General features: G+C 50.7%; 1 protein-coding gene across 4 annotated transcripts in view; it reads right to left on the reverse strand.

Moving 5' to 3' along the window:
• ACTN4 (actinin alpha 4) overlaps positions 1-26,120 on the reverse strand; it is a 130,716-nt gene that overhangs the window by 24,495 nt on the left and 80,101 nt on the right. For 2 of the 4 annotated variants that reach the window (XM_081921958.1, XM_081921956.1), the window contains exons 5-11: positions 24,746-24,833; positions 21,935-22,013; positions 19,412-19,493; positions 16,002-16,087; positions 5,744-5,836; positions 4,526-4,756; positions 2,761-2,908 (exon numbers count right to left, since the gene is read on the reverse strand). In XM_081921958.1, coding sequence (XP_081778084.1) covers positions 2,761-2,908; positions 4,526-4,756; positions 5,744-5,836; positions 16,002-16,087; positions 19,412-19,493; positions 21,935-22,013; positions 24,746-24,833 — 807 coding nt within the window. Of the gene's footprint in view, positions 1-2,760; positions 2,909-4,525; positions 4,757-5,743; positions 5,837-16,001; positions 16,088-16,955; positions 17,042-19,411; positions 19,494-21,934; positions 22,014-24,745; positions 24,834-26,120 lie in introns of all 4 variants that reach the window. The other 2 variants (XM_081921955.1, XM_081921957.1) reach the window with 1 other exon arrangement.

Consider the following 26,120-nt stretch of genomic DNA (forward strand, 5'->3'; position numbering starts at 1 on the left):
CCTACAGATATGTGATGAAGGTGTCAGAAGAGCCTCCCTGGGTAGAGCAAATAGGGGGCCACCACTGAGAAGGCCCAATCTCATCTTGCCACCCTCCAGACTACTAGTGGAGGACACACATGAAGAAGGACCTCAGATGATGATGATGGCAGGGTCTGGGTTGGTTCATACGGGTCCTAAGCAGTTTAAGGCTTTAAAGTTCCAAAACCTGCATTTTTAACTGATCCTGCAAACTAATTGGTAGCCTGTGAAGTCAGGCCAGGATTGGTATCATGTGCCCAGACTGTCTTGCACCGGTGAGAGAGAGAGAGAGATAGAGAGATAGAGAGATAGAGAGATAGAGAGATAGAGAGATAGATAGATAGATAGATAGATAGATAGATAGATAGATGATAGATAGATAGATGATAGATAGATAGATGATAGATAGATAGATGATAGATAGATGATAGATAGATGATAGATGGATAGATAGATATCTCAGCATATGCATATCCCAATGCTCTAAGAGCAGCTATTTAACAGCAGCTACTCCCCCTGAATTCCCTCCAGGCATGAAAAATAAAATAGGACATGTCATGTTGTATCTGAGTCAACACTGGCCTAACCCAGCGCTCTGTCTCCGGCAGCAGTTAGCCAAGTGCTCCCTGGGGAGTCTCATGAGGAGGATGAGAAGAGTCTCCACCTCCCTCCTCTTGTTCCCCTTTCTTCTAATAAAAGCTGCCCTTGCAGGCGGCCGCCACCCCTGTGTCAATGAGTTCTTTAGGCTTCACAGGCACCAGGTTAGAAGAAGACGCTCTCTGCCCGGTGTCCGAGCTGTTAGCGCATTTCGCGTTCAGTCTATGCGACAAGGTCACACGTGAGGAAGGGCGCAGTGGCTCCCAGGATGTATGCAGTGGGAGAGCTCAGTGGGAGAGCCCAGCCACCCAGTCTGTGTTGCCGAGTTGCTGGCACTCAGAAAACACCACCAGGCTAGAGGACTACATGTCTGGCTCTGGGTAAGGCAAGTTTCATTCGTTCATTGGCTCCCCGCCCCCCAATCAAAGAAAAACCAGACGGCCACTCAAATCCCTTTTCTTCTTTCAATTATTTCCGTCGCTGCCAAAACCCACGGAAAAGCAGAAACAGATCGCTTCTGCGCAGCTGTAAGCGCCCCCCTTCCACACACTTGCGCAAGCTAAACTATGTTTCCACCCCCCGCCCAACCCGGCAATGTTCTTTCCCCCAACCCTATGAGAACAACATTCCACCCGGCACATTCCTTCCAGAAGGGGGGATTATGGCATTTCTCTACGGGGCGAGACCCGCAGCTGCCATGTTGGAAGGTTCGGCCCTTGCGCCTTGACATCTGCCCAGACTGGAAGAGGCCGGAGGCTAGGCGTTTAATAAAAAGGCAGCGGTACCCCCCCAGGGAAGCCAACCTCTCTCCTGGAAGTGCCGTCACGGGGGGCACTTGGGTAGAACGTAGTGGAAGGGGGCATGGCAGGACTCCACTAGTTCACTCCATGCCTTTGACCTGCAGGATTTGAACTCCATGCAGTATCTGTGTGATTGTCTGGAGGCGGTTGGAGGATGGACGGCGGCTAACAGATTGAGATTGAATCCTGACAAGACAGAAGTACTGTTTTGGGGGGACAGGAGGTGGGCGGGTGTGGAAGACTCCCTGGTCCTGAATGGGGTAACTGTGCCCCTGAAGGACCAGGTGCGCAGCCTGGGAGTCATTTTGGACTCACAGCTGTCCATGGAGGCACGGGTCAAATCTGTGTCCAGGGCAGCTGTTTACCAGCTCCATCTGGTACGCAGGCTGAGACCCTATCTGTCCGCAGACTGTCTCGCCAGAGTGGTACATGCTCTGGTTATCTCCCGCTTGGACTACTGCAACGCGCTCTACGTGGGGCTACCTTTGAAGGTGACTCGGAAACTACAACTAATCCAGAATGCGGCAGCTAGACTGGTGACTGGGAGTGGCTGCCGAGACCACATTAACACCGGTCTTGAAAGACCTACACTGGCTCCCAGTATGTTTCCGAGCACAATTCAAAGTGTTGATGCTGACCTTGAAAGCCCTAAACGGCCTCGGTCCAGTATACCTGAAGGAGCATCTCCACCCCCATCGTTCTGCCCGGACACTGAGGCCCAGCGCAGAGGGCCTTTTGGCGGTTCACTCACTGCGAGAAGCCAAGTTACAGGGAACCAGGCAGAGGTAGTATCGCCCTCCCTGTGGAACGCTCTCCTACCAGATGTCAAAGAGAACAAGAACTACCAGACTTTTAGAAGACATCTGAAGGCAGCCCCGTTTAGGGAAGCTTTTAATGTTTGATGTATTACAGTATTTTAATATTTTTTGGGAAGCCGCCCAGAGTGGCTGGGGAAGCCCAGCCAGATGGGCGGAGTATAAATAATAAATTATTATTATTATTATTATTATTATTATTATTATTATTATTATTATTATTATTATATCTGTCCTGCGTGTGTTTTTTAAAGAGTTATTCCCTTTGTGCTTTGGAACTCCCTGCCTATTGACATTAGGTGGGCTCCATTGCTGTACCTGGACAGCAGTAGCGGGAAAAGCTGTCTGTTGCTAGTCGCAGATGTTGGGTGTGTTATTTGTGTGTCCTACGTGCATGGGAAAAAGCTGTGTTTTGCATTCAGAGAAGGCCCCGGGTTCAAATTCTGGACCCTGTCAGTCAGCGCAGACGACAGATGAGTCAGCTGCCTCGCTTGGCACAAGGCAGCATCCTGCATCCTTAAGCTCACCTTCGGTCCAGCTTTCATGGATCGACGCCTTCTGCCTGAACTTCTCGGCCAAGTGGTCCAGCCTCTCCATCCTTCGGATCTCATTCAGCAGCCACTCTTCGTAGCCTTTCTCCGCCTGCTCCAAGTGCTGCCAGCCGTTATTGATGTCCTGGGGAGGTTTTTTTTGGGGGGGGAGGGAAACGTTCAGCATCGTAACACTTCTGCACTTGCATCTCATGTCTCAGCTCAGGATAACCCTCTCCCCCAGGTGGCTGTAGACCAGGGGTCAGCAAACTTTTTCAGCAGGGGGACAGTCCACTGTCCCTCAGAGCTTGTGGGGGGCTGGACTATATTTTTTGGGGGGGGGAATGATGCAAGAGCACCATGAGCCCCAGTGGCTGCTTACCTGTGTCTTGTGAGCGCCAGGGGCTGGTGGCAGTGGCGGCAGAGGAACGATGAGCGGCATGCAAAAGGGCTCCAGAGAGGGGCTGCTTAAAATGGCGGCCGCTCAAGCGCTGCTGTTGCTGCTGGCACCAACAAAACCCAGCCCCCTTCCTCCTCTAGGCAGGGCAGGGAGAAGCCAGGAGGAGAGAGGGAGGAGGTGGCGGCGCGGTCGTGTGAGGGAGAGGGAAAGAACCTGCGCACTGGTGACCCACGCAGCAATTCCCGGACTGTCCGCAGGCCGGATCCAGAAGGCAATTGGGCCTGATCCAGCCCGCGGGCCTTAGTTTGCCTACCCATGCTGTAGACCAGGTACACCCAACAGGTAGATCTACTGGTAGATCACTGGACTTCTGTGATAGATCACTGTCTCCCCCCAAAGAAGCTCAACAAGTTTGGTCCCCCTTTTTTGCCCTGTACCCCCCCCCCAAAACGGGGCTTTCCTCCTCTCTAAAAAGAGCTCAACAACTTTGACCTAAACCCTGAAAAAAGGGGGTAGATCTCTGCCAGTCTTTAAATCTGTGAGTAGATCGCAGTCTCTTGGGAGTTGGCCACCCCTGCTGTAGACACATCTAAGGACTTAAGAACATAGGAAGGTTCTTCTGGATCAGGCCAATGGACCACCCAGTTCAACATCCTCTTCCCAACAGCGGCCAACCAGATGACTGAGGAGGACCACTCCCCACCTGTGGCTCCCAGCTATTGATCTTGAGAAGCATTGCTGCTTCCGATAGCCCTCTCCTCCACAAATCTGGCTAATCCTCTTTTAAAGCCATCCACATTGGTGGCCATCACTGCCTCCTTTAAATATGCATAGCACGAAGAAGTCTTTTTTGTTATCTGTTCTGAATCACCTGCTTTTTTAAAGACATTACAGAACTTACGTTCCACAATGTGTTTCTTTTATATATACAGTCGCACCTTGGTTCTCAAACGCCTTGTGACTCAAACGTTTTGGCTCCTGAACGCCGCACACCCAGAAGTGAGTGTTCCGGTTTGCAAATGTTCTTTGGAACCCAAACATCCGACGGGGCTTTTGCGGCTTCCGATTGGCTGCAGGAAGCTCTGCTCTGGTTCGCCAGAAGCGGCTTAGTCATGCTGGCCACATGACCCGGAAGCTGTACGCCGGCTCCCTCGGCCAATAAAGCGAGACGAGCGCCGCAGCCCCAGAGTCGGCCACGACTGGACCTAATGGTCAGGGGTTCCTTTACCTTTAATTGCTCTGTTGGCCCAAAGCTGAACCAATTCTGACTCTGGAGGCACAGGGCACCCACCCAACACCACCTGGAGCTCCACTCTGCCACCCTATTGGCCCCCTTCTGCTTTTTTAAGCGGGCACACTCACCGAGACCATCTTCCCCTCGGAGGGCATGAAGGCCGGCCGGTTGCTTAGCCGCAGCTTGGTCTGCAAGGTGTTGAAGTTGATCTCCAGCTGGCACTTCTCCTGCACCTTGGGGGGTTTGTGAACCCGCCGGTAGTCGCGGAAATCCTCCAGCTTCTGCTGCATCTCCTGGATGGTCTTCTGAGGGACGCGGTTCTCCAGCCAGGGAATGGTGCGCTGAATCCACTCCAGCAGCTGAGGATGGGATTGGCAGGGTGGAGAAGAGAGGCGGGGTCAGCGACAGCGAGGGCAACAGCCCCAGGGATATAGTGGCTCCTCCCCACCGCCCTATGCAAAGCCCAGGGACCACCTGCGACAGGCCCAGTTCCTGCACTCTGCTCAGCCAGTTATGGCAACCAGAATTCCATTTATGGTGGCCCAAGTGGGACAAAACTGCTCCACGAAACAGCTCCCACATAAGAACATTAAGGACAGCTGAGTGGCAAATCACAGGCCAGCACCCTGTTCTCACAGTGACCAGCCAAATAATAATAATAATAATAATAATTTTTATTTATACCCCGCCCTCCCCGGCCGAAGCCAGGCTCAGGGCGGCTAACACCAGTAAAATTACAATGGAAACATAATGGGGGGGGGGAACAATTTAAAATGCAATTTAAAAAGCAGCCTCATTTCAAAAGCAGCCCATAAATCAAAACCGTAAGGGGAGGGAAGACGAAAGGGTCAGACTGAGTCCAAACCAAAGGCCAGGCAGAACAGCTCTGTCTTGCAGGCCCTGCGGAAAGATGTCAAGTCCCGCAGGGCCCTGGTCTCTTGTGACAGAGCGTTCCACCAGATCGGGGCCAGTACTGAAAAGGCCCTGGCCCTCGTTGAGACCAATCTAACCACCTTGCGACTTGGGACCTCCAAGGTGTTGTAATTTGTGGACCTTAAGGTCCTCTGCAGGGTGTACCAGGAGAGGAGGCCCCGTAGGTACGTGGGAAACCCTGCAGGAAACCCTGGAGCAGGGCCAGAGCGTGGACCAGTCTCCCCAACCGGTGGTTTCCAGCATGGCTGGAGCCTTTGACCCTGGAGGCACAGCACAGCCCTCATGGCTGGTGGCCGTTGGCATCCTTACCCCCCCTCCCCCAAATCTGGATGCCACAATCTTTAGGGAGGTCTGGCAGCCTCGGCTCTTGCCCCATGGGACTCGCAAGGGGAAGGGGTCCTGTCCGCACTCACGTCTGAAGCCAGCTTCTCGTAGTCTTCCATCAGGTGCTCATTCTCCTGGTTCACGGCCAACACTTTGCAAATCCGGTTTGCAGCCGTCTCAGCCTGCGGGGGGTTTTGGGGGGTGAGGGGAGAGGAGGGAAAACCAACATGGAGGAAATGGTGGTACGAGAAACAAGCTGGCAAATCAAACACATGAAAACGACAGCGGCGACGGAACGGCGTGGAGCCGAGGCACAGCGTGGAAAAGAGGTGGCGAGACAGAACAGCCCTGCAAAGCCCACCGGGTGCAGCAGCAGGCAGAGCGCGGTTTTGAAGGAAAGCCAAGGTGGGTCGAGAGACTCTTGTGGCGTACCCAAGCATCGCCCGGAGGCTGCACAGGTCTCGCCCCCATTCATAACCCACCCTTCCATAACCCCCAGGATAACAACTTACCGTATTTTTCGCTCTATAGGACGCACTTTTTCCCCTCCAAAAATTAAGCGGAAATGTGTGTGCGTCCTATGGAGCGAATGCAGGCTCCTTGACTTCAGCGATAGCAACGCGAAGGGTCCGAAGCGCAGAAGGAGCGCTCCCTCCGCGAGTTCCTGCTGCACTCCGGAGGCTTCAGGTCCCTTTTGCAAGACTCTCCCGGCTTCAGCAGAGAGGGAGAGCTGCGCAGCGCCCATTCAGCCAAGCGGGAGGAGAGATGGAAGGGGCTCCGCTTCTCCTGCCGCTTTGCTGAAGGGGCGCTGAGCAGAGAGGGGGAGATTTTTTTTTTCTTGTTCTCTCCCTCTAAAACAAGGTGCGTCCTATGGTCGGGTGCATCCTATAGAGCAAAAAATACGGTATTTACGGACAAGGCAGCTAACACTCTCGCCCTGCAGCTACTGGTGCAAGTTACGAGTTAGGTCTGAGGTTCGCAGCCCGTCAGACTTCTGTGCTTTAGAGTACGGTTGAAGTTCCTACGGAAAGGGGTGACCTAGCCAACCTCTCTCGGAGCTAAGCGCAAGCGGGATTGTCCATTGCATTCTGCACTCCGCAGATGACGGTCGCCTGGTTTGGATGTACGCATCTCAGCGTGCCAAGCCAAGCCAAGCCATGTCCTTCCCTTCTCCGTTCCCTGTGCGCAGCAACGACAGAACATCCTAAGCTAATTAGCTACTGCCTCCCATTAAGTCTGAGCCGAAAAATATAGAAAAAAATAATGATTGGGATACGGAGGGGAGGGTTTGAACTCGGTTCCAATCTGGGTAACCATGGTTTCCTGGTTCAGGATGAATGGGGAAACCATGGTTAAATTAAACCGGGAAGCAGCAAATTGCAGTGGAGGGAGGGAGGGAGGGAAGGAAGGAAGGAGAGGACAGAGCACATGGGTGCAAAGGGACACACGTACCTCAGCTTAATAAGCCAAGAGAGGTACGTCTGAACCAGATCGTCACGTTCTTATCTAGGATTTGGCATCTACGGAAGAGGTTCAGATCTACCACTCGTCTTTACTACAGTTTAGGTTTCAGTAAAGTTATGTCTATTATGTCTAGTCCTGGTTTCCCTGTCTTTCATTTCTTTGCAATGTGCTCCACAGATTTTCAGCGGCTTGGTTTTGGGGAGCTCTTATCTCCCCGAAGACGAAGAGGAGGAGTTTGGATTTGATATCCCGCCTTTCACTCCCTTTAAGGAGTCTCAAAGCGGCTCACATTCTCCTTTCCCTTCCTCCCCCACAACAAACACTCTATGAGGTGAGTGGGGCTGAGAGACTTCAGAGAAGTGTGACTGGCCCAAGGTCACCCAGCAGCTGCATGTGGAGGAGCGGGGAAGCGAACCCGGTTCCCCAGATTACAAGTCCACCGCTCTGAACCACTACACCACACAGGCTCTCCTCAACATCCTCAACATTTCATTTCAATCGAAAATAGGCTTTCCTAAACAGCACAACCCAGTCTATCCTTATTCAGTACTATTGAATGTTTTCTATCCCGCCTTTCTGATAAAAGAGAGCGCTCAGACCAGCTTACATCAACCCCAAAAAACGCAACCAGGTAAAAAGAAAACAAAAAACAGAGAGAAGTGACAGTTACAGAAATATTTTTCTTTAAAGGAAAAAGAAAGCGTAATAGCAGTGGTAAAATATTTTTAGAAAATCAATTACACACACACAGAGCCTCTGGAACAAGCAGGGGTAGCCCTATCTTTTTAGAAAGCAGGAGGGGAGGAAAGGGGTAACACAGAAGCCATGGGATGGGGGGAAGTCAAGAGATCGAGTACCTTGCAAGGAGCAGAGAGAGTCCAAGGGGAGGAGATGGAAGCCAGACATCAAGAGAAAGGGTGGAGAGGGTCTACAGAAGGACGGGCAGAGGGAGAGAGCCATGGAAGAAATGAGTTGCCAACAGAATAGGATATTCAGTGGAAAATAAAAATATTTTTTTTTGCTCTACTAGGAGAGGGAGAGAGAAAAAGAGGATAAGCCGCACATTTGATGGGGAACCTTTGGCCCTCCGAACTATTGCTTAACTACAATGCCGCTGCAATCTATTCTATTTTTAAATGGAAGTTTGAACCAAAATGGCAATAGGTCCACCACAGGAAGTGGCAGAAGGTGAAATACTCTGTACAGGGGAGAATTCTCTTATTTAACCACACCACAGTTAAGAAGTGGTGCTTCCCACTGGTGCTGTCGCAAAGTCACAATTCTAGGAGGACTTTGAGATGCAGTGTGTGTGTGGGGAGAACAGCATGAGTAATAATAATAATAATAATAATAATAATAATAATAATAATAATAATTTTATTGTTTAGACCCCGCCCACCTGGCTGGGTTTCCCCGGCCATTCTGGGCAGCTTCCAAGAAAATATAAAAAATAATAAAATGTCAGACATTAAAAACTTCCCTGAACAGGGCTGCCTCCTAAAAGTTGTGTACAGTGGTACCTCGGGTTACATGCACTTCAGGTTACATACGCTTCAGGTTACAGACTCCGCTAACCCAGAAATAGTGCTTCAGGTTAAGAACTTTGCTTCAGGATGAGAACAGAAATTGTGCTCCAGCAGCGCGGCAGCAGAAGGAGGCCCCATTAGCTAAAGTGGTGCTTCAGGTTAAGAACAGTTTCAGGTTAAGTACGGACCTCTGGAACGAATTAAATACTTAACCCGAAGTACCACTGTAATTCTTTATCTCCCTGGCATCGGGTGGGAGGGCGTTCCGCAGGGAGGGTGCCACCGCCGAGAAGGCCCTCTGCCTGGTTCCCTGTAACTTTACTCTGGTTCCCTGAAAATTTAAGGCATCCAGGGTCCATAATATTGTAGAGAAGCCTTGCCTTGTTTTGGACCACCCCGCCGTCATCAGACTCAGCGTGCATGACAAATGATCGCAGGTGACGGGGAATTTGGGGGAAAGTCGTCTCTTAGGAATCAAGCGCTGGAGGTCACCAGGGACCTCAAACACATCCCTGTGCAGCTGTGCCTGTGTGCCGCAAACAAGGCACAAACTGCAGGCTTGGAAGAAGATTTGCTTGGGCTTTTCACCAGAACCCTGATGCTGACCAGCTGGAGGCAAGACCAAAAATGGGGGCACAGAGTCCGTTTCGCACTGATGGAACCAGACGCTGGCACAACCTGCAGCACAATGGCCAGAGGGCAGAGACCAGGGTTCGAATCCCGACTCAGCCACGAAACTCACTGGGTGACCTTGGTGCAGTCACTGCCTAACCCACCTCGCAGGGTTGTTGTGAGATCAGAGAGGGAAAAGGTGGGATCACAAATGCAACGAATAAATAAGCACATTTTTTTAAAAAATGTGAGTTACTACCAGATCAGGAATTCTAGCGGTCTAATTCAGTTGGGGGAGGGTGGAGACTCAACACTTTTCTCCCTCTGCCTTTTACTATGTAAGACAGAGCTATTCCGCCTGGCTTTCCAATTTGAACTTAGCCTGATCTTTTATTCCCCTTCCTTCCTTCCCCTTCCCCTTTTTATGAAGTTTACCCACTCTGGGATCCCACCGCTAATTCTCCCCTGGTCTCCTCGCTGGCCCAAATAGGACTGATTTAGCCAGCTAGCCCTGGTGATCATCTAATGTTTATTGGATGGATTTCCCCCCCTAAATTGATTTTTGAATTCTGAATTTATTCACGTTTTATGCTGTTTTTTTGTTGTTGCATCAATTAAGTGTTTTAAATTTGTTGTTAGCTGCCCTGAGCCCGGTTTTCTGAACCGGGAAGGGCGGGGTATAAATAAAAAATTATTATTATTATTGGGAGTCAGAAACTCTTGCTAATCGGTGATCTGGGGCAAATCATCTGGCAATCCTGTCCTACCGTGTGTGTCCCCCCCCCCCATAAACTGGCGTTCCCCGAAAGCAGTGCTGATGGGAGTTGTCTTCCCAAACATCTGGAAAATGCTGGGTTGGGGCGGGGAAAAGGCTGCCCAGTACAGTGGTACCTTGGGTTACAGACGCTTCAGGTTAGAGACTCCGCTAACCCAGAAATAGTACCTCGGATTAAGAACTTTGCTTCAGGATGAGAACAGAAATCGTGCTCCGGCGGCGCGGCAGCAGCGGGAAGCCCCATGAGCTAAAGTGCTGCTTCAGGTTAAGAATGGACCTCCGGAACGAATTAAGTACTGTATTTTTCGCTTCATAAGACGCACTTTTTCCCTTCTAAAAAGTAAGGGGGAATGTGTGTGCGTCTTATGGAGCGAATGCAGGCGGGAAAGGCCCCCCAAGAGCCACACACAAGCTCCACGCGGCTCTTACGGGCTTTTCCCCAGGAGGGAGAACAGACTGACGCGGCCAGTCAGTCCCTTCTCCCTCGCCGTAGAAAAGCCCACAGGAGCCGCGCACTCCTTAAAGGGTGCGCAGCTCCTGTGGGCTTTTGCGGGAGGTGGGGGAATTGCGATAGCCGCGCGCCGCCTCTCCCGGCCTCTCTTTGGGGTGGTGGTGGTGGGGATAATATTTCCCCCCCTTGATTTCCCCCTCTAAAAACTAGGTATGCCTTATGGTCCGGTGCACCTTATGGAGCGAAAAACTTAACCCGAGGTGCCACTGTAGAGTGATTTGAGCTGGCTTCTGCAGGAGGGGTGACCTGACCCGGCAGTCTGATTTAGAAAAGCACAGGAGGTTTTTTGTTGGTTGGTTTCCAAAACATACGGGGTGCAGCGGATCGGCCTAGGTTCCTCGGTCCACTAATTTAGCATGCTCCCAGACAGGCTTCCCAAACAACTTGGAGTCCGTGAACACAAACACACACACACACACACACACACACACACACACACACACACACAGAGAGAGGCATGCCAGAGAGAAAGCAGTTACAAGGCGAATAATCAATCCCAGCTGATGGGGAGAACATGCCAGCTGAGCTCCAAAGCCTGGGATCAGACACAAAGGACAATCATAAAAAAAAAAGATTGGCAAGGCTATAAATTCACACAGTCCAGCTCCCCGCACTCCAGCAAACACACACACACACACACACACACCAAGGGGAGGGCACGCTTGCAGACACAGCACCCCGGGTGCAATCAAGTTCAGGCTTTTATAGGGGAGGGAAGAATCTGACCCTCGTCTCCAGCTGGAATATGCAGGACGATTTGCTCGGCCAGAGAAAGGGGGGGTCTCCGCTTCCTGCCCATAAAGGATTTACACGTTCGGAGCCAATAAATTAACGCCAAGCTTTAATGGAAAACACTTGGCTGAAGTTCGGTGGCAGATCTAACATGCTTAAGGTTTGGAAGGGGGGAACCAGCTACAGAAAAACCCACCCATAAGACAAGAACGCCTTTTCAAAAGCATCCACCGGAGTGTTTGGGTGAGGTCATTTCTCTCCCCCCATTAGGCATGGCTCTTTTTTGCCTTCCATGCTGAGCGAAGCTTCCAGCTTTCGCTGGCGGCCAGAGGCAGGCAGTGAAAACTTCTTTTCTTTGTAACGCAGAGACATTTCCTGCAAGCTAGCTCCTTCTTGCAACCTGAGAGTCTGTCCAGAGCTGCCGGCAAAAGCCCGATTCCTTTTTTGCCGGACAGTCAAAGGATCCAGAAGGATCCAGCTGTTTTCACCCACCCACCGAAGACGCTCATCTGACAACATCCACAGCCTTCTAGCGTTCTGGCTCTGTGGGTTTTTAATTCCTCTGCCCTTTATTTTAAATAGATTTGCCGCGGCAATAGTTCCTTTCCTCTGTTTTGAAGTGATTTGTGATTTTAATATTGTGTTACTGGTTGCATCCTTCTTTTTTTTTAAGGATTAAAAAAAATAAAAATATATCCAGAGAGCATTAGCGATAAGGCAGCCTACAAACTGCATTAATAAAAAATACAAATGGATGTTTGCCAGGGTCTGCAGCCATCAGAGACCGCCAGACTCCTCTGGGTGAAGGCTAGAGCTTTCCTTGCTTTGAGCCTTACAAACCAAGGGCTTCGCTGGCCTGTCACTAATTTGGGGGAAATGGATTGCCGTATTTTTACGTATATAAGATTAGGGTTTATTTAACCAAAAAATTAGGTTTAAAATTGGGGCTCGTCTTATACACGGGTAGTGCTGAGGGCTGTCTTCTTAATTTGGAATCCCCCAAAATAGGGTGTGTGTTATACATGGGGGCATCTTATACACGGAAAAATACGGTAATTACAGGATCGGGTTAGTTTGCCGATTCCACACAGACTGATGGGGAAATTCACCTAATATGGGTGAATTAACCCTAAGGTAAAGGTAAAGGGACCCCTGACCATTAGGTCCAGTCGTGGCCAACTCTGGGTTGCGGCGCTCATCTCGCTTTATTGGCCAAGGGAGCCGGCATACAGCTTCCGGGTCATGTGGCCAGCATGACTGAGCCGCTTCTGGCGAACCAGAGCAGCACACGGAAACGCCGTTTACCTTCCTGCCGGAGTGGTACCTATCTATCTACTTGCACTGGCGTGCTTTCAAACTGCTAAGTTGGCAGGAGAATTAACCCTAAACGCCTTCATCAGGCAATCAAGTCAGCTGAAGTCTGTACTTCCCTACCCCCCCCCCCAAATTTGTTTCAACGAATGTGGGGAGAAAGTAGAAAGCATCTGTGGTTTGTGAGAACAAGGCCGCAGGGGGTCTCCAGGCTATTCCAGATGAACTATTATGGACTATGAGGGCAGGATCCTGACCGAGGCACTGAAAGGAAGTTTTATGGATGAAGGCCACAACACGCTATTTGCCCGTTCGGACCTGCGGTCAATTGTGACACTCAGAAGACGGAAGCAGAATATTTAACCCCTTGGGAATTTTGCTTTTATGAGAGCTCTGAGTAGGATACCTTTTAGAGGGCAGGGTGAAGGAAAAGCAAGAACAATGGCTTTTAAAGAGAGAGAAAAACAACAACAAGGGGCAGAGTAGTATAATGGGTAGAGCAGCGGTGAGGAACATGGGTCGTTGGACTCCAACTCCCATCAGCCCCAGACAGTTCAGCCATTGGTTAGGGGTGATGGGAGTTGTAGTCTAGCACCACAGATTCCCCAGGCCTGGGTTAGAGTACTGGACTTAGACCAGGGAGACCCAGGTTTATGTCCCTGCTAAGCTATGAAAGGGGACGTGGGTGGCGCAGAGCCTAGGACTTGCCGATCAGAAGGTCGGTGGTTTGAATCCCCGCAAGGGGGTGAGCTCCCGTTGCTCAGTCACTGCTCCTGCCAACCTAGCAGTTCAAGAGCACATCAATGTGCAAGTAGATCAATAGGTACCACTCCGGCGGGAAGGTAAACGGTGTTTCCATGCGCTGCTCTGGTTCGCCAGAAGTGGCTTAGTCATGCTGGCCACATGACCTGGAAGCTGTACGCAGGCTCCCTCAGCCAATAAAGCGAGATGAGCACCGCAACCCCAGAGTGGGTCACGACTAGACCTAATGGTCAGGGGTCCCTTTACCCTTTACCTAAGCTATGAAAATAATTGGCAGCCGCCACCTTTTAACCTGGCCTGCACAGAGGATTTTTTTTTAAAAAAGGGAGGGAGCCACCACCAAAGACCGGGAATGCTTTCAGGAAATTAAACATTGGCAGCCTGACACACGAGCCAAAGGCAGTGCATCTTGCAGAAATGCAAGAAGGCATTTGATACGGAAGGACGAAGGTTAACCTTCCCATTAAACTACTCTTCCGGTCTCTAAGGTGCTATATTATAATTTTTAAATTCTTCTGGAAGGATTCATTTAAAGACTTTCTTTAACTTTTTTGAAGACCTGATTCTTTTAAAGGAGTTTTTAGGTTTTTAAGGTGAGTCTTTTTAAAACTATCTTTTTTAAAGAATTGTTTTAATTTATTTTCCCCCGAAGTAAAATGTCGACTGAGAAGCCCAGAAATCTGACCAGGGGGACAGGGATGAAGGAAGCTAAAAGCCAGAAGCGTAGGTGGGAAGGGCAGGGAGAATTTGTCAATGGTGGTGCCTAAGGCAAGGAGTTCTGCGTAGCCCGAGAGGCAGGGAGACCCCTGAAGACGCTGGCTTTGAAGACAGATCTGCCATCTTCCCAGCACTGTGCAATGGTGGCAATAGGCTTGTTTATAATCCCGAGTGGAGGGGAGGGAGGGAGAGAGGGGATTGGGTTGGGATGCAGAAGAGGGGTACACACTCACTGCACAAAAAGGGGGAAAGCTGGATCAGAATTCTACACCCGAAAATTGGAACTTCTGCAACCTGCATAAAACATGCAAAGCAGGCAAGCTGACATTCCTAAGTACTGTATTTTCCGTATATAAGACTATATTTTCCCTCTATTTTTTTCAAGTTTAAAATTGGGGGTCGTCTTATACACGGATAGTGCATATGGGGGACTTCTGTATTTGGAGTCCCCCAAAACAGGGGTCGTGTTATACACAGGGGTGTATTATATATGGAAAAATGTGGTATATTTTTCACCATTTACTCAGCTTCTGTCAGGAGAAGCACGGGACCGCAATGTGGACTTGCAAATCCACCCAGAAGTCAGAGGGTGGCAAGTTTATTTTTGCCAGGGATTCCCCAAACAGAGCCAAGCCTTCAAAACACTAAGGACTAGGAGCTTGCTTCTGTTAAGAATTAAAAAAAAAAGAGCTAAGGCTCTCGGGGTGTTACAGTTCGCACTCAATTCCCCTATCCTGCCCTTTCATATTAGGATGGAGACATCAGGAATCACACTGCACGACTCTTGAGTAACACTGCAGACGAACGCCGTTCATTGCCGTAGAACAGCCAGTGACCGGCAGACGTTTTTGACTACAACTCCCATCATCCGTGACCCCGCCGGCTGGGGCAGATGGGAGTTGTAGTCCAAACCATCAGGAAAGCATCAGGCTGGGGAAAAGGCTGCAGTGGGGCACACAACACATTCGGAGGAGCTACCTACCTGGTTCAGAACTCAGCTCAGGGGCCGTTGCCAGTTCAGTCCCAGAATATGCCAACTATTGCAAGAGTACCTGTGGCTAAACCAGAAATTTCAGAGCAGCCTTTGCCAAACTGCTGCCTGGCACTGGCGGGAGTTGTGGCGTGGTCCAACAGGGTGGCAGGTTTGCAAAGGGTACTGATGACTGAGGCTATGAGCCAGGTTTTGCTCCTAGCTATAGAACAAGCCCTGCACAGGGAGGAGTCAAGCCTGTATGGCCTTTTGTCCCAACCAGAAGGTGATCACCGTATTTTTCGCTCCATAAGACGCACCAGACCATAAGACGCACCCAGTTTTTGGAGGAGGAAAACAAGAAAAAAAATATTCTGAATCTCAGAAGCCAGAACAGCAAGAGGGATCGCTGCGCAGCGAAAGCAGTGATCCCTCTTGCTGTTCTGGCTTCTGGGATAGCTGCACAGCCTGCATTCGCTCCATAACACACACACACATTTCCCCTTACTTTTTAGGAGGGAAAAAGTGAGTCTTATAGAGCAAAAAATACAGTATTTCAAGGAAGACTTGCTAGCTATGGTCCTGGAGGTCTCTCCAGAAAGCCAATGCCACGCCCTGGAAACTCCACTGCTTGCATACAGCTAGGAACAGAGTTGCACAGTATTCTGGCAGAGGTGACGTTTAACGCAAATCTAGAAGCTGCTCCTCGCCTGGAGAATTTTTGCGGGGAGCCAGAAGGCTTTCAGTCTCTCAGTGTGCTCGATGCATCCCTAGCTTACTGCCTGGATTTTTAACGAAACAAAAATTCAAAGCCACTCCGCCTCCCGGCCACTCCGCCTCCGCAGGCATGCCCTTTCATGCAAATGTAAACCCTGCGCTCCGGAAAGTGGGTGAGGAACATGTTAGGGGCGGTTTAGACTAGCCAGGTAAAAGCAGCAGCAGACAGCCCCGCCCAGGCAAAGCTCACCTTCTGAGCCCCAGAGAAAGCATGATAGAAGCAGGAGACGTAGGTCATGATGGCCTTCTCATCGGGCCTGAGCGTGCCTACAATATCTGCGCAGGAGGAAAGAGAAAAAAAAGGGAAGCAAAGTCAAGGGCACAATGCAAGATCATCCCGGCTCCCCCTCTGGCATGCAGCAGAGGAGGGGTGGGGCAAGCCTTCGCTCCGGACAGGGACCCAAACCTCAGCTGGGACAGGGCTCTGCAGAAATAAACGTCGCCCTTGATTCGGCCAGCCCTGCAAGATAACTCTCCAAAGGATTCTCTGCTCTGCTCCTAAGAGCTCTTAGGACTGCAAGACAACTGGTTCGCTGCGCAACTCGGTGCCTCTTTACTCAAAAGGAAACGCTGGTGTGTTCAACGGGGCTTACACCCTAGGGAGTGTATTTACGATCAACCAAAGCTTCAGTTGATGCATCGGTGGGGCTGCCCAATTTTAAATGGTTGGGCTTAGAGTTCACGGGTTCCCTTGCTTATTTTGAGAAGCTATTTTGGTTCCGGCGTGTTACTGTAATATCAAGTACTTGCACTTCCTTCAGCCTCTCAAAAGGGCATTGCAAATATATTCCAGAAGTACAGGAAAACAAATACATTTGAATATAATTTGCACATATAATTTGTAAGGAGGTGGATGATTAATCCATGAAAATGCTGATTGCTTGGCAGCCCTCACTGAAAGCCGGCAGACCAAGTGGCTTCTACTCTATCCGTTGAGAGTCTCCCAAATAATATTTGAAAACAAAGAGATTTCTGGCTCGTTATGATCTCGTGTTGAACCCTGGATGTCAGACCCTGAGCTAGCTGAGGTTTGGGTTCCCAATGTTCTGCAAGTAGCTGCCCCCGGCACAAGAAGTCTGGAGAGCAACAGGGCGCTGGAAGGAAAAGGAGCTGTTAACAGTAGAGGCTCAGCCACGTCTGGTACCTTCTGAGCGCCAGAGAAGGCATGGTAGAAGCTGGAAACATAGGTCATAATGGCCTTCTCATCGGGCCGGGCCGTGTTGACAATGTCTGAAAAGCGAACAAGAAGCATTAAAGATACCAGGAGGCAAAACTCTCCCCCGTCCCCTGTTCCTTGATGATCTGCTGGTTCTAGCAAAATCTGCCACAGCTCTGGTGTCCACCTGTAGGCAAAGATTGAGCCCAGGGAAAGTTAAGGCCAAGAAATCAATGTTACAAGTTACCAAGTGAGCCAGAACTGGAAGTTAACTTGTCCAGCATGGAACTGAAGCAAAGGATCTGAGATTTATACTGCCAGAGCTCAAGGCTGCACACACAACTGATGTGAAGGCCTATTAAAGGCTGAGGAATTTTTACGACTTTGCAGTGGCTTCTTGCTTGCCCTTTCCTCCCAAAAAGAACTTTGAATGCAGAGATTGTGCCAGGCACATCTAATAAAACTCTGCGGACACCCACTGGAATCCGAGCGCTCCTGGTTTGTTTCGGGGTGTGGCTCCCTCGCTGCGGAGCTTTTCCTGCCCTCACCCCAGGGCTTCAGGGAGGAAGTCCTGCATTATATGTCCAAAGTCCTTTAGAAAGGAATGCTAAGGAAGCAGAACGAAACAGCGACAACAGGGGTTTGCTCCACTAGCTGTCAGTCCTGTGAACCGAAGGCCACACAAGCGTCTGATTGGCCAGCAGCAGACTGGTCCTCCCCCTCGGCACCATCAATTCACAAGCAAAGTATGAGCTTGGAGGAGCTGGGCAGAACTTCTCCCATGGTTCCTTAAGAGGGTCTAGGGCTCACTTCCGAAACCAGGGGTGGGATTCACCATCCATAGCAGGGGTGGGGGAACTTTGGCCTTCCAGAGGTTGCTAAACTTCAACTCCCATCATGCCTTGCCATTGACCATGGTTGCTTGAACTGTTGGGAGTCATAGTTTAGCAATATCCAGAGGGCAAAAGGTGTCCTCTCAACCCCCCGTGATCTAGAACCTGAGCAAGATCAGTCAGACTGAGTTGTGAGCCAGGTTCCCCGCGTCCCTGGAACGGGGAAATCTGTCTGCAGACAAATACAGGCACATTTGGCTCCTTACCTCTCTCGCCCTGACCTAGCCACTGTGATCCATACGACGGTCACATCCAGACTTGATTATTGTAACTCGCTCTACGCAGGGCTGCCCTTGAAGCTGACCCAGAAACTCCAGCGGGTGCAGAATGCCGCGGCGAGACTCCTTACGGGGTCCTCACCGCGGGATCACATTCACCCGGTTCCATACCAGCTGCACTGGCTCCCGGTGGGGTACAGGATCAGGTTTAAGGTGCTGGTTTTAACCTTTAAAGCCCTAAACGGCCTAAGACCCTTGTACCTATGGGACCGCCTCTCCTGGTATGTCCCACGGAGGACCTTACGGTCTTCAAATAAAAGCATCATGGAGATCCCGGGCCACAGGGAGGTTGGTCTGGCCTCAACCAGAGCCAGGGCTTTTTTGGCTGTGCGTCCCGATCTGGTGGAAAGCTCTGTCACAAGAGACTAGGGCCCTGCGGGACTTGCCATTTTTCCGCAGGGCCTGCAAGACAGAGCTGTTCCACCAGGCCTTTGGCCAGGGCACAGCCTGACCCCCTCCTTTGGTAATCCTCACAGAACTCTAGCCCAATGGTTGCCATTAATTTGATTCTGAATTGATTTTAGAATGTATTTCAATTAACTGATTGTGATTTTATGTAAACTGTGTTACTTTTACTGTTGTTAGCCGTTCTAAGCCCGGCTTCGGCTGGGGAGGGCGGGATATAAATAAAATTTTATTCTTATTATTATAAGGTGGCAGAGTCCTGAGCAAAGAGACTGTACCACTTTGCGTGGAGGAGACTCGTTCTTTCGATACTCCGTGTAAAAACAAAACTCTCCACGCAAAAACCCTCCACAGCACATGAAGGACAAAGGCAGCTGGATAAAACCTCTCCCCAAGTTTTCGACTTTCAGGAAGTCGTCAAGAAGGGGAATGTCTGAAATGCGACCGCACCACTTGCAGCCTTAAGCGGTACAGTCCCTTCTGCCTCAGGACTCCGCCGCCTACGATTACTGCATCGGGAGTGCGGCAGATCTGATCTGGCAAGTTACTTTGACCCAGAGGAATTTGGGCTTTGCAATTCAGGGGTGTGTGTGTGGAGAGGCTGGGCAGCTAAGTGCAAGTCAGCCCGACGGAGGGAGCGTCAGTGACTCTCAGCAAGGCAGCAAACCCAAGGCAGTGCTTGACAGCTCTTTTGGGCTTCCGCAGCCCTACTAAGGGAACTGCAGGATGGGGGGGGGGGGCGGGAAAGGTACTTCAGCGCCAAGAACATCTTCCTCTGGGAATCGGTTGCACTGCAAGGCTGTTACGAAATTTGCTTCTCGGAACCGAACACCCGAGCCCACGCTCCGAGAGCAGCCTCCAAGCTTACCTTCTGCATCCAACATCTTGGGAATGTCGAGGTATTTCTCAGCGACCTCAAAAGCGTTGTTCAGATTCGTGACTGGATCATCCTGGGGAGAAAGGGGGGGGGGGTCAGAGAGGCACAGCTGTTAGAACTGGTGCTGTCCCAAAGCCGAATCGCAAGCCTGCTCTGCCAGCTGAGAAGGAACATCCAAAGGAGAAAAGTGTTTTTCTGCCTCCCCCTGCCCCCCCCCACAGGCAGTTACTGGATGGATGGCGGCCAACAGATTGAGGTTGAATCCTGACAAGGCAGAAGTACTGTTTTGGGGGGACAGGAGAATGGGGTAACTGTGCCCCTGAAGGACCAGGTGCGCAGCCTGGGAGTCATTTTGGACTCACAGCTGTCCATGGAGGCGCAGGTCAATTCTGTGTCCAGGGCAGCTGTCTGCCAGCTCCATCTGGTACGCAGGATGAGACCCTACCTGCCCGCAGACTGTCTCGCCAGAGTGGTGCATGCTCTGGTTATCTCTCGCTTGGACTACTGCAATGTGCTCTATCTGGGGCTACCTTTGAAGGTGACCCAGAAACTGCAATTAATCCAGAATGTGGCAACTAGACTGGTGACTGGGAGCGGCCGCCGAGACCATATAACACCGGTCTTGAAAGACCTACATTGGCTCCCAGTATGTTTCTGAGCACAATTCACAGTGTTGGTGCTGACCTTTAAAGCCCTCAACGGCCTCGGTCCTGTATACCTGAAGGAGCATCTCTACCCACATCATTCTGCCCGGACACTGAAGTCCAGCGCAGAGGGCCTTTTGGCGGTTTCCTCTCTGCGAGAAGCCAAGTTACAGGGAACCAGGCAGAAGGCCTTCTTGGTGGTGGCACTTGCCCTGTGGAACTCCCTCCCACCAGATGTCAAAGAGAAAAACAACTACCAGACTTTTAGAAGACATCTGAAGGCAACTCTGTTTGGGGAAGCTTTTAATGTTTAATAGGTTATTTAAATTTAGTGTTCTGTTTTAATTTAGTGTTCTGTTTATTTCCTTGACATCTGTTGGGAGGGCGTTCCACAGGGTCGGCGCCACCACTGAGAAGGCCCTCTGCCTCGTTCCCTGTAACCTCACTTCTCGAAGGGAGGGAACCGCCAGAAGGCCCTCGGAGCTGGACCTCAGTGTCCAGGCTGGGCGATGGGGGTGGAGACGCTCCTTTAGGTATACTGGGCCTTTGAGGCCATTGAGGGCTTTAAAGGTCAGCACCTTTGTGCTCGGAAAAGTACTGGGAACTAATGTATGTCTTGGGATCCCGGAAGGTGTAGTTTAAGGGTGATGGGAGAATTTAGGAGGCTCCTCTTTCCCTCCCAGAGTTACAGCTCCTGCAGGGCTTTAGCAATCAATTCTTCCTTACATGGAACTCTTGGAACTGTAGCTTAGTGTGGGGAGCGGGAAGAGAAGATTTGCTAACAACACTCAGCACCCTTTGCAAACTACAGTTCCCAGAATTCTTTGGGGGGAAGGCAAGACTGTACAAAGGTCATGATACAGGGTGCTTTTAAATGGATGGTGCAAATGCGGCCTTTAATTCCACAAAAGAGCCCTGCAGCCCAATATGAGTGTTAGGGCATTTCACACACCCTCCAGACTACCACCTTGGCTTTCCCTCCTTGGCATTTTAGTTCGGGGGGGGGGGGGGATGCTTCGCCACCTTTAACTGAAGTGAAGGCAAAAGACAGGTGTTGATCATCATGTGAGCTGCGCACAGGTGGGCTGCATGCAAGCTGCTGACCAGTCCAGCAGAGCCTCCTTTTATTGAGACAAATATGCAAGCTAGGCAGATACATTTTGGGCTGTGACCTTCGGTCCCGAGATGGTGGGGTGGTACAAAGTTATTTTGGCGCCTGTTTCCACCGCGTCATTTTCCCCTTGCACAGTGTAAGACGAAGGAGACAAAAGGTCTCGGGGACAAAGGTTACAGACCAGACACCGCCGACTACTTAGACCGCTAAAGGTCAGACAGAGGGAAGGATGTTCCAGACAGCCATGACTTTGTCTGTGAGGGGGAGTATGCCTCACACCCCAGGGTCACGCATGCAGGCAGACCCCACTGCCCACTCCGTGATTATCCCTACATTTAACCCGAGGCCGGTCGCTGCCATTCTTACGTTATGGACAAGGATATCGTGACTTGCCCCAGATTGCCCAGGGAGATGCTGGCTGAAGTGGGATTTGAAGCTGAGATCTCAGGTGGTGCAATGGCTCAGTGCGTCCGGCTGTTAAGCAGAAGGCTGGTGGTTCAAGCCCACTCAGAGATAGCTGCAGGGAGAATTCCTGCATTGCAGGGGTTGGACTCAATGACCGTCCTGGGTCCCTTCTAGCCTACAATCCTGTGATCTCACTCAAGCCAGTGACTCATGCTCATTTCTGGACTGGAGTCTGGGGAGAGCATGTAGGACACAGCTAAAAACACAAATAGCAACGCTACTACTACTACTAAAACTCAATTTCGAGTCCAAAATGAGGAAGGAAGGAAGGAGCTGCTGTCGCCAACATACCTTTCTGAGCTTGTCATACTCAATGAGTTCTGGTCTGTGTCTGTGGATCAAGGCATTAAAAGCAAGGCCGTCTTTCCAGCTGTAAAAAGAAGCCCAAGGATACAGTTAGATTGCTTGTCTGTCCAAGAGGGGAAACTGCAGCTTCGGGGCAGCATTCCTCAAAACTGCGAGGCCTGCCCCCCCCCTTTCAGACAGGAGGGTGCTTTTCAGTACAGTAATGCTGTACTGTTTTTAACACTTGATTGGGAGCCGCCCAGAGTGGCTGGGGAAACTCAGCGAGATGGGCGGGGTATAAATAATGAAAAATTATTATTATTATTATTATTATTATTATTATTATTATTATTATTATTATTATTATTGTGGTACCTCGGGTTAAGTAATTCGTTCTGGAGGTCCATTCTTAACCTGAAACTGTTCTTAACCTGAAGCACCACTTTAGCTAATGGGGCCTCCCGCTGCCGCTGCGTTGCCAGCACACAATTTCTTTTCTCATCCTGAAGCAATGTTCTTAACCCGAGCTACTATTTCTGGGTTAGCAGAGTCTGTAACCTGAAGCATATGTAACCTGAAGCGTATTTAACCTGAGGTACCACTGTAGAATTATTATTATTATTATTATTATTATTATTATTATTATTATTATTATTTTCACAAAAAGGTAGCAAAGAAAGGGCAGAACCATGCAATCTTCAAGAAAGTCGCTAAAAAGTAAGAATGCAACAGCCCTGCTGGACTACACTGGTTTGTTCAGACCAGTGACCAAGCCACTGGGACGCCAACACGCAGGGCCTGAAGCCCACAGCCTGTTCCTGCCTATTTGCCTTCAATGTGGGTGTGCCACACAGCCAACATAACCACAGACAACCCCCCCCCCCGCAACCTCCTCCAAGGATTTGCTTGTTCTCCTTCTCAAAGGCATCTAAAGCCAACACAACATTATGGGGGTTGCATCCCAAGTGATGCCTCCCGTCAGTATATGGACTCCCTGCCCGGTGCTAAATCTGTTCTAAGGATTCCCCCAACCCTCCGGAGCAGATGTGGGGCATGCAAGGTAAAGGACCCCTGGATGGTTAAGTCCAGTCAAAGGTGACTATGGGGTTGCAGCGCTCATCCCGCTTTCAGGCCAAAGGAGCATGCGTTTGTCCGCAGACAGCTTTCCGGGTCATGTGGCCAGCAGGACTAAACTGCTTCTGGTGCAATGGAACACAGTGATGGAAACCAGAGCTCATAGAAACACCGTTTACCTTCCTGCTGCAGTGGTACCTGTTTATCTACTTGTGCTGGCGTGCTTTCGAACTGCTAGGTTGGCAGGAGCTGGGGCAGAGCAACAGGAGCTCACCCCATCGTGGGGATTTGAACTACCGACCTTCTGATTGGCAAGCCCAAGAGGCTCAATGGTTTAGACCACAGCACCATCCCTACAGGGAATTGTACATGGAGTGGGGGAGACTATGTCCCCATTTCACAAGTGGAAATCCTTGTGTTGATGAGAGGTGTTCCTTGGATTGCTACCCTTTCGCCAGAGAACTCTCCTGAGTCAGTTCCATGCCCTGGGTGGCAGATTTGCCTTCCGCTGCCCAGAATCTACTACCCATTTATTTCAGTGGGTGATTAACTTTTCACCCAGCACATATCATTCCACCAGCCTCTGCTCACCACTCTCCTCCCCAAGACCCATTATTCCTCAAATATCCATCTAGCCGCGGCCTCTCGTCCACACAAGATAACCTGCCAGTCCCTCAAAGATTCCCAGCGAGCTACTCCCAGGTCTCTGGCTCAGGCAGGAAGCACAAAGGCCTCTGCTATTTGATGGGCTGGTCTGCTGGATTTTTAATCGGGAGCCGTCCTCCTGAAGCCATTTCTCGTAGCCTTCGAGACGCAGCAAGGCTTTCTGGCCGGAGAGTGGAAATGCTGCCTCTGTGTTTGGGAAATGCTGCCTCTGTGTTTGGGAAAGGCAAGGTCCGGTGCCTCGCAGAATGGCTGTGCCTTGACTGGCCAGAATCGTAGAGTTGAAAGGGACCCCATGGGGTCATCCAGCCCTACCCCCTGAACTACAGGGATAGCAGCTGACGAATTTCCACTTTTCGAAGGAGCGTGTTCCACTGTCAGAACAGCTTGTGTTTAGTTGGAATCTCCTTTATCGCACTTGGCATCCATTGGTTCTTAGGTGGGATAGCTCAGCCGGCAGAACACGGAGCTCTGAATCTCAGGGTCAGGGGTTTGAGCCCCGCGTTGGGCAAAATATTCCTGCATCGCAGGGGGTTGGACTAGATGCCCCTTGTGGTCCCTCCCAACTCTAAGATTCTTTCACGGTTTGCAACTTACCCTCTAGAGCAGAAGAACACACTTTGCTCCCTCTTCCATGGGACAACCTTTTAGATATTAATGGTAAAGGTAAAGGGACCCCTGACCGTGGCAGACTCTGGGGTTGCAGCGCTCATCTCGCTTTACTGGCCAAGGGAGCCGGCGTACAGCTTCCGGGTCATGTGGCCAGCATGACTGAGCCGCTTCTGGCGAACCAGAGCAGCGCACGGAAACGCTGTTTACCTTCCCTCCGGAGTGGTACCTATTTATCTACTTGCACTGGTGTGCTTTCGAACTGCTAGGTTGGGAGGAGCAGGGACCGAGCAACGGGAGCTCATCCCGTCACGGGGATTCGAACTGCCAACCTTCTGATCGGCAAGTCCTAGGCTCTGTGGTTTAACCCACAGCACCATTCTATCTCTTCTCACTCTCCTCCTTTCCAGCCTAAACATGCCCTAAAGGTTGGTTCCCAGGCCCTCGATCATCTCGGCTCCCCAAGGTTACCTTATGTGGAAGTTCTGTACGTTGACGTTCTTGTAGGGCGCAGTCTTCCTCTGGCACCAGAGCAACAGGCCTTCCTTGGCCGAAGTCTCTGCAGGATGAAGGGGAGAAAGAAGAGAGAGGAGGTGATGGCACAGTCCTTGGCAGGATGGGTCCCCCGGCGTGTGGGGCGGCTGAAGCTAAGGCAGCAACAGGAATGGGACGGAGCCAAGACAACATCTCCAAACCTAATGGTCGAAGGCCAACATTGCACAAGACTCTTCCACGGAAAAAAAGGTGTGCAGAATGCCCTGAGAGATGCATTTGAGGCACTTTGTGCACACAGTCTCCCCAAAACAGTGGTAACTGTCATAAACAAAATTCAACATTGCGTTTTTATACAGGCATTCTCCCGCATGTGCATGGCACTGGGAAGTAATCCAATAATTCAATTCAAACTGGGAAATGGCAGGAGAGAGCTGGGGGATCCCCGAGGCTCGCAAGGCACTGAGGTCCAGTACTGAGGGCCTTCTGGCGGTTCCCTCCCTGCGAGAAGCCAAGTTACAGGGAGAGGGCCTTCTCGGTGGTGGCGTCCGCCCTGTGGAACGCCCTCCCACCAGATGTCAAAGAGAACAACAACTACCAGACTTTCAGAAGACATCTGAAGGCAGCCCTGTTTAGGGAAGCTTTTAATGTTTAATAGATTATTATATTTTAATATTCTGTTGGAAGCTGCCTAGAGTGGCTGGGGAAACCCAGCCAGATGGGCGGGGTATAAATAATAAATTATTTTTTTATTATTAAGGATACCCTCCCTGGAGCCCAAAGAGGATGTGGGCTAGAGGAAGCCCCGAAGAGACTGGAGGCACAGCGGGGCTTTGTTTACGCTGCTCAGTCTCCCCGCCTGGCAGCTGATGCGCTAGGTAGCGCAGCACCAGTCTTTCATGCGTCCTCCAGCCTCCGCCAGCCCCAGAGCTTCAGTTCTAGTTGTGGATATTTCTGAACACAGTATGAGTTGAAGAGAGGGTGTCTTAAGGGTGTTTAGAGGGTGCTCCCAACTTTGTACAATGTCACCTATGTGCGTGGGGGCCCAGAATGTAACCCCCACGCAAGTGGGGAGCTGCCTGTTGTTGTGATCTGCCCAGGGACAGATCCAAGGAGGGAACGGTCTTGGGGGAAATGACCCTTTCCTATAAAGCACCCTCCCCCAAGCTGGCGCCCTCTGGGTGTTTTGGATGATGGGAGACAGTGTCCAAAACATCCAGAGGGAACCAGCCTGGGGAAGGCTGCATCAAAGCGCTTGCAAAACTAGTACCCTGAAAAGGTAAAGCCCATTGGAGTTTTTGCTAAGAAAAACGCCACCAGGTGCCCCGAATCCTTAACCCGTGTTTGTTGTCAC

This window comes from Podarcis melisellensis (genome assembly GCF_964234715.1).
Source record: "Podarcis melisellensis genome assembly, chromosome: 8".
Lineage (NCBI taxonomy): Eukaryota > Metazoa > Chordata > Lepidosauria > Squamata > Lacertidae > Podarcis > Podarcis melisellensis.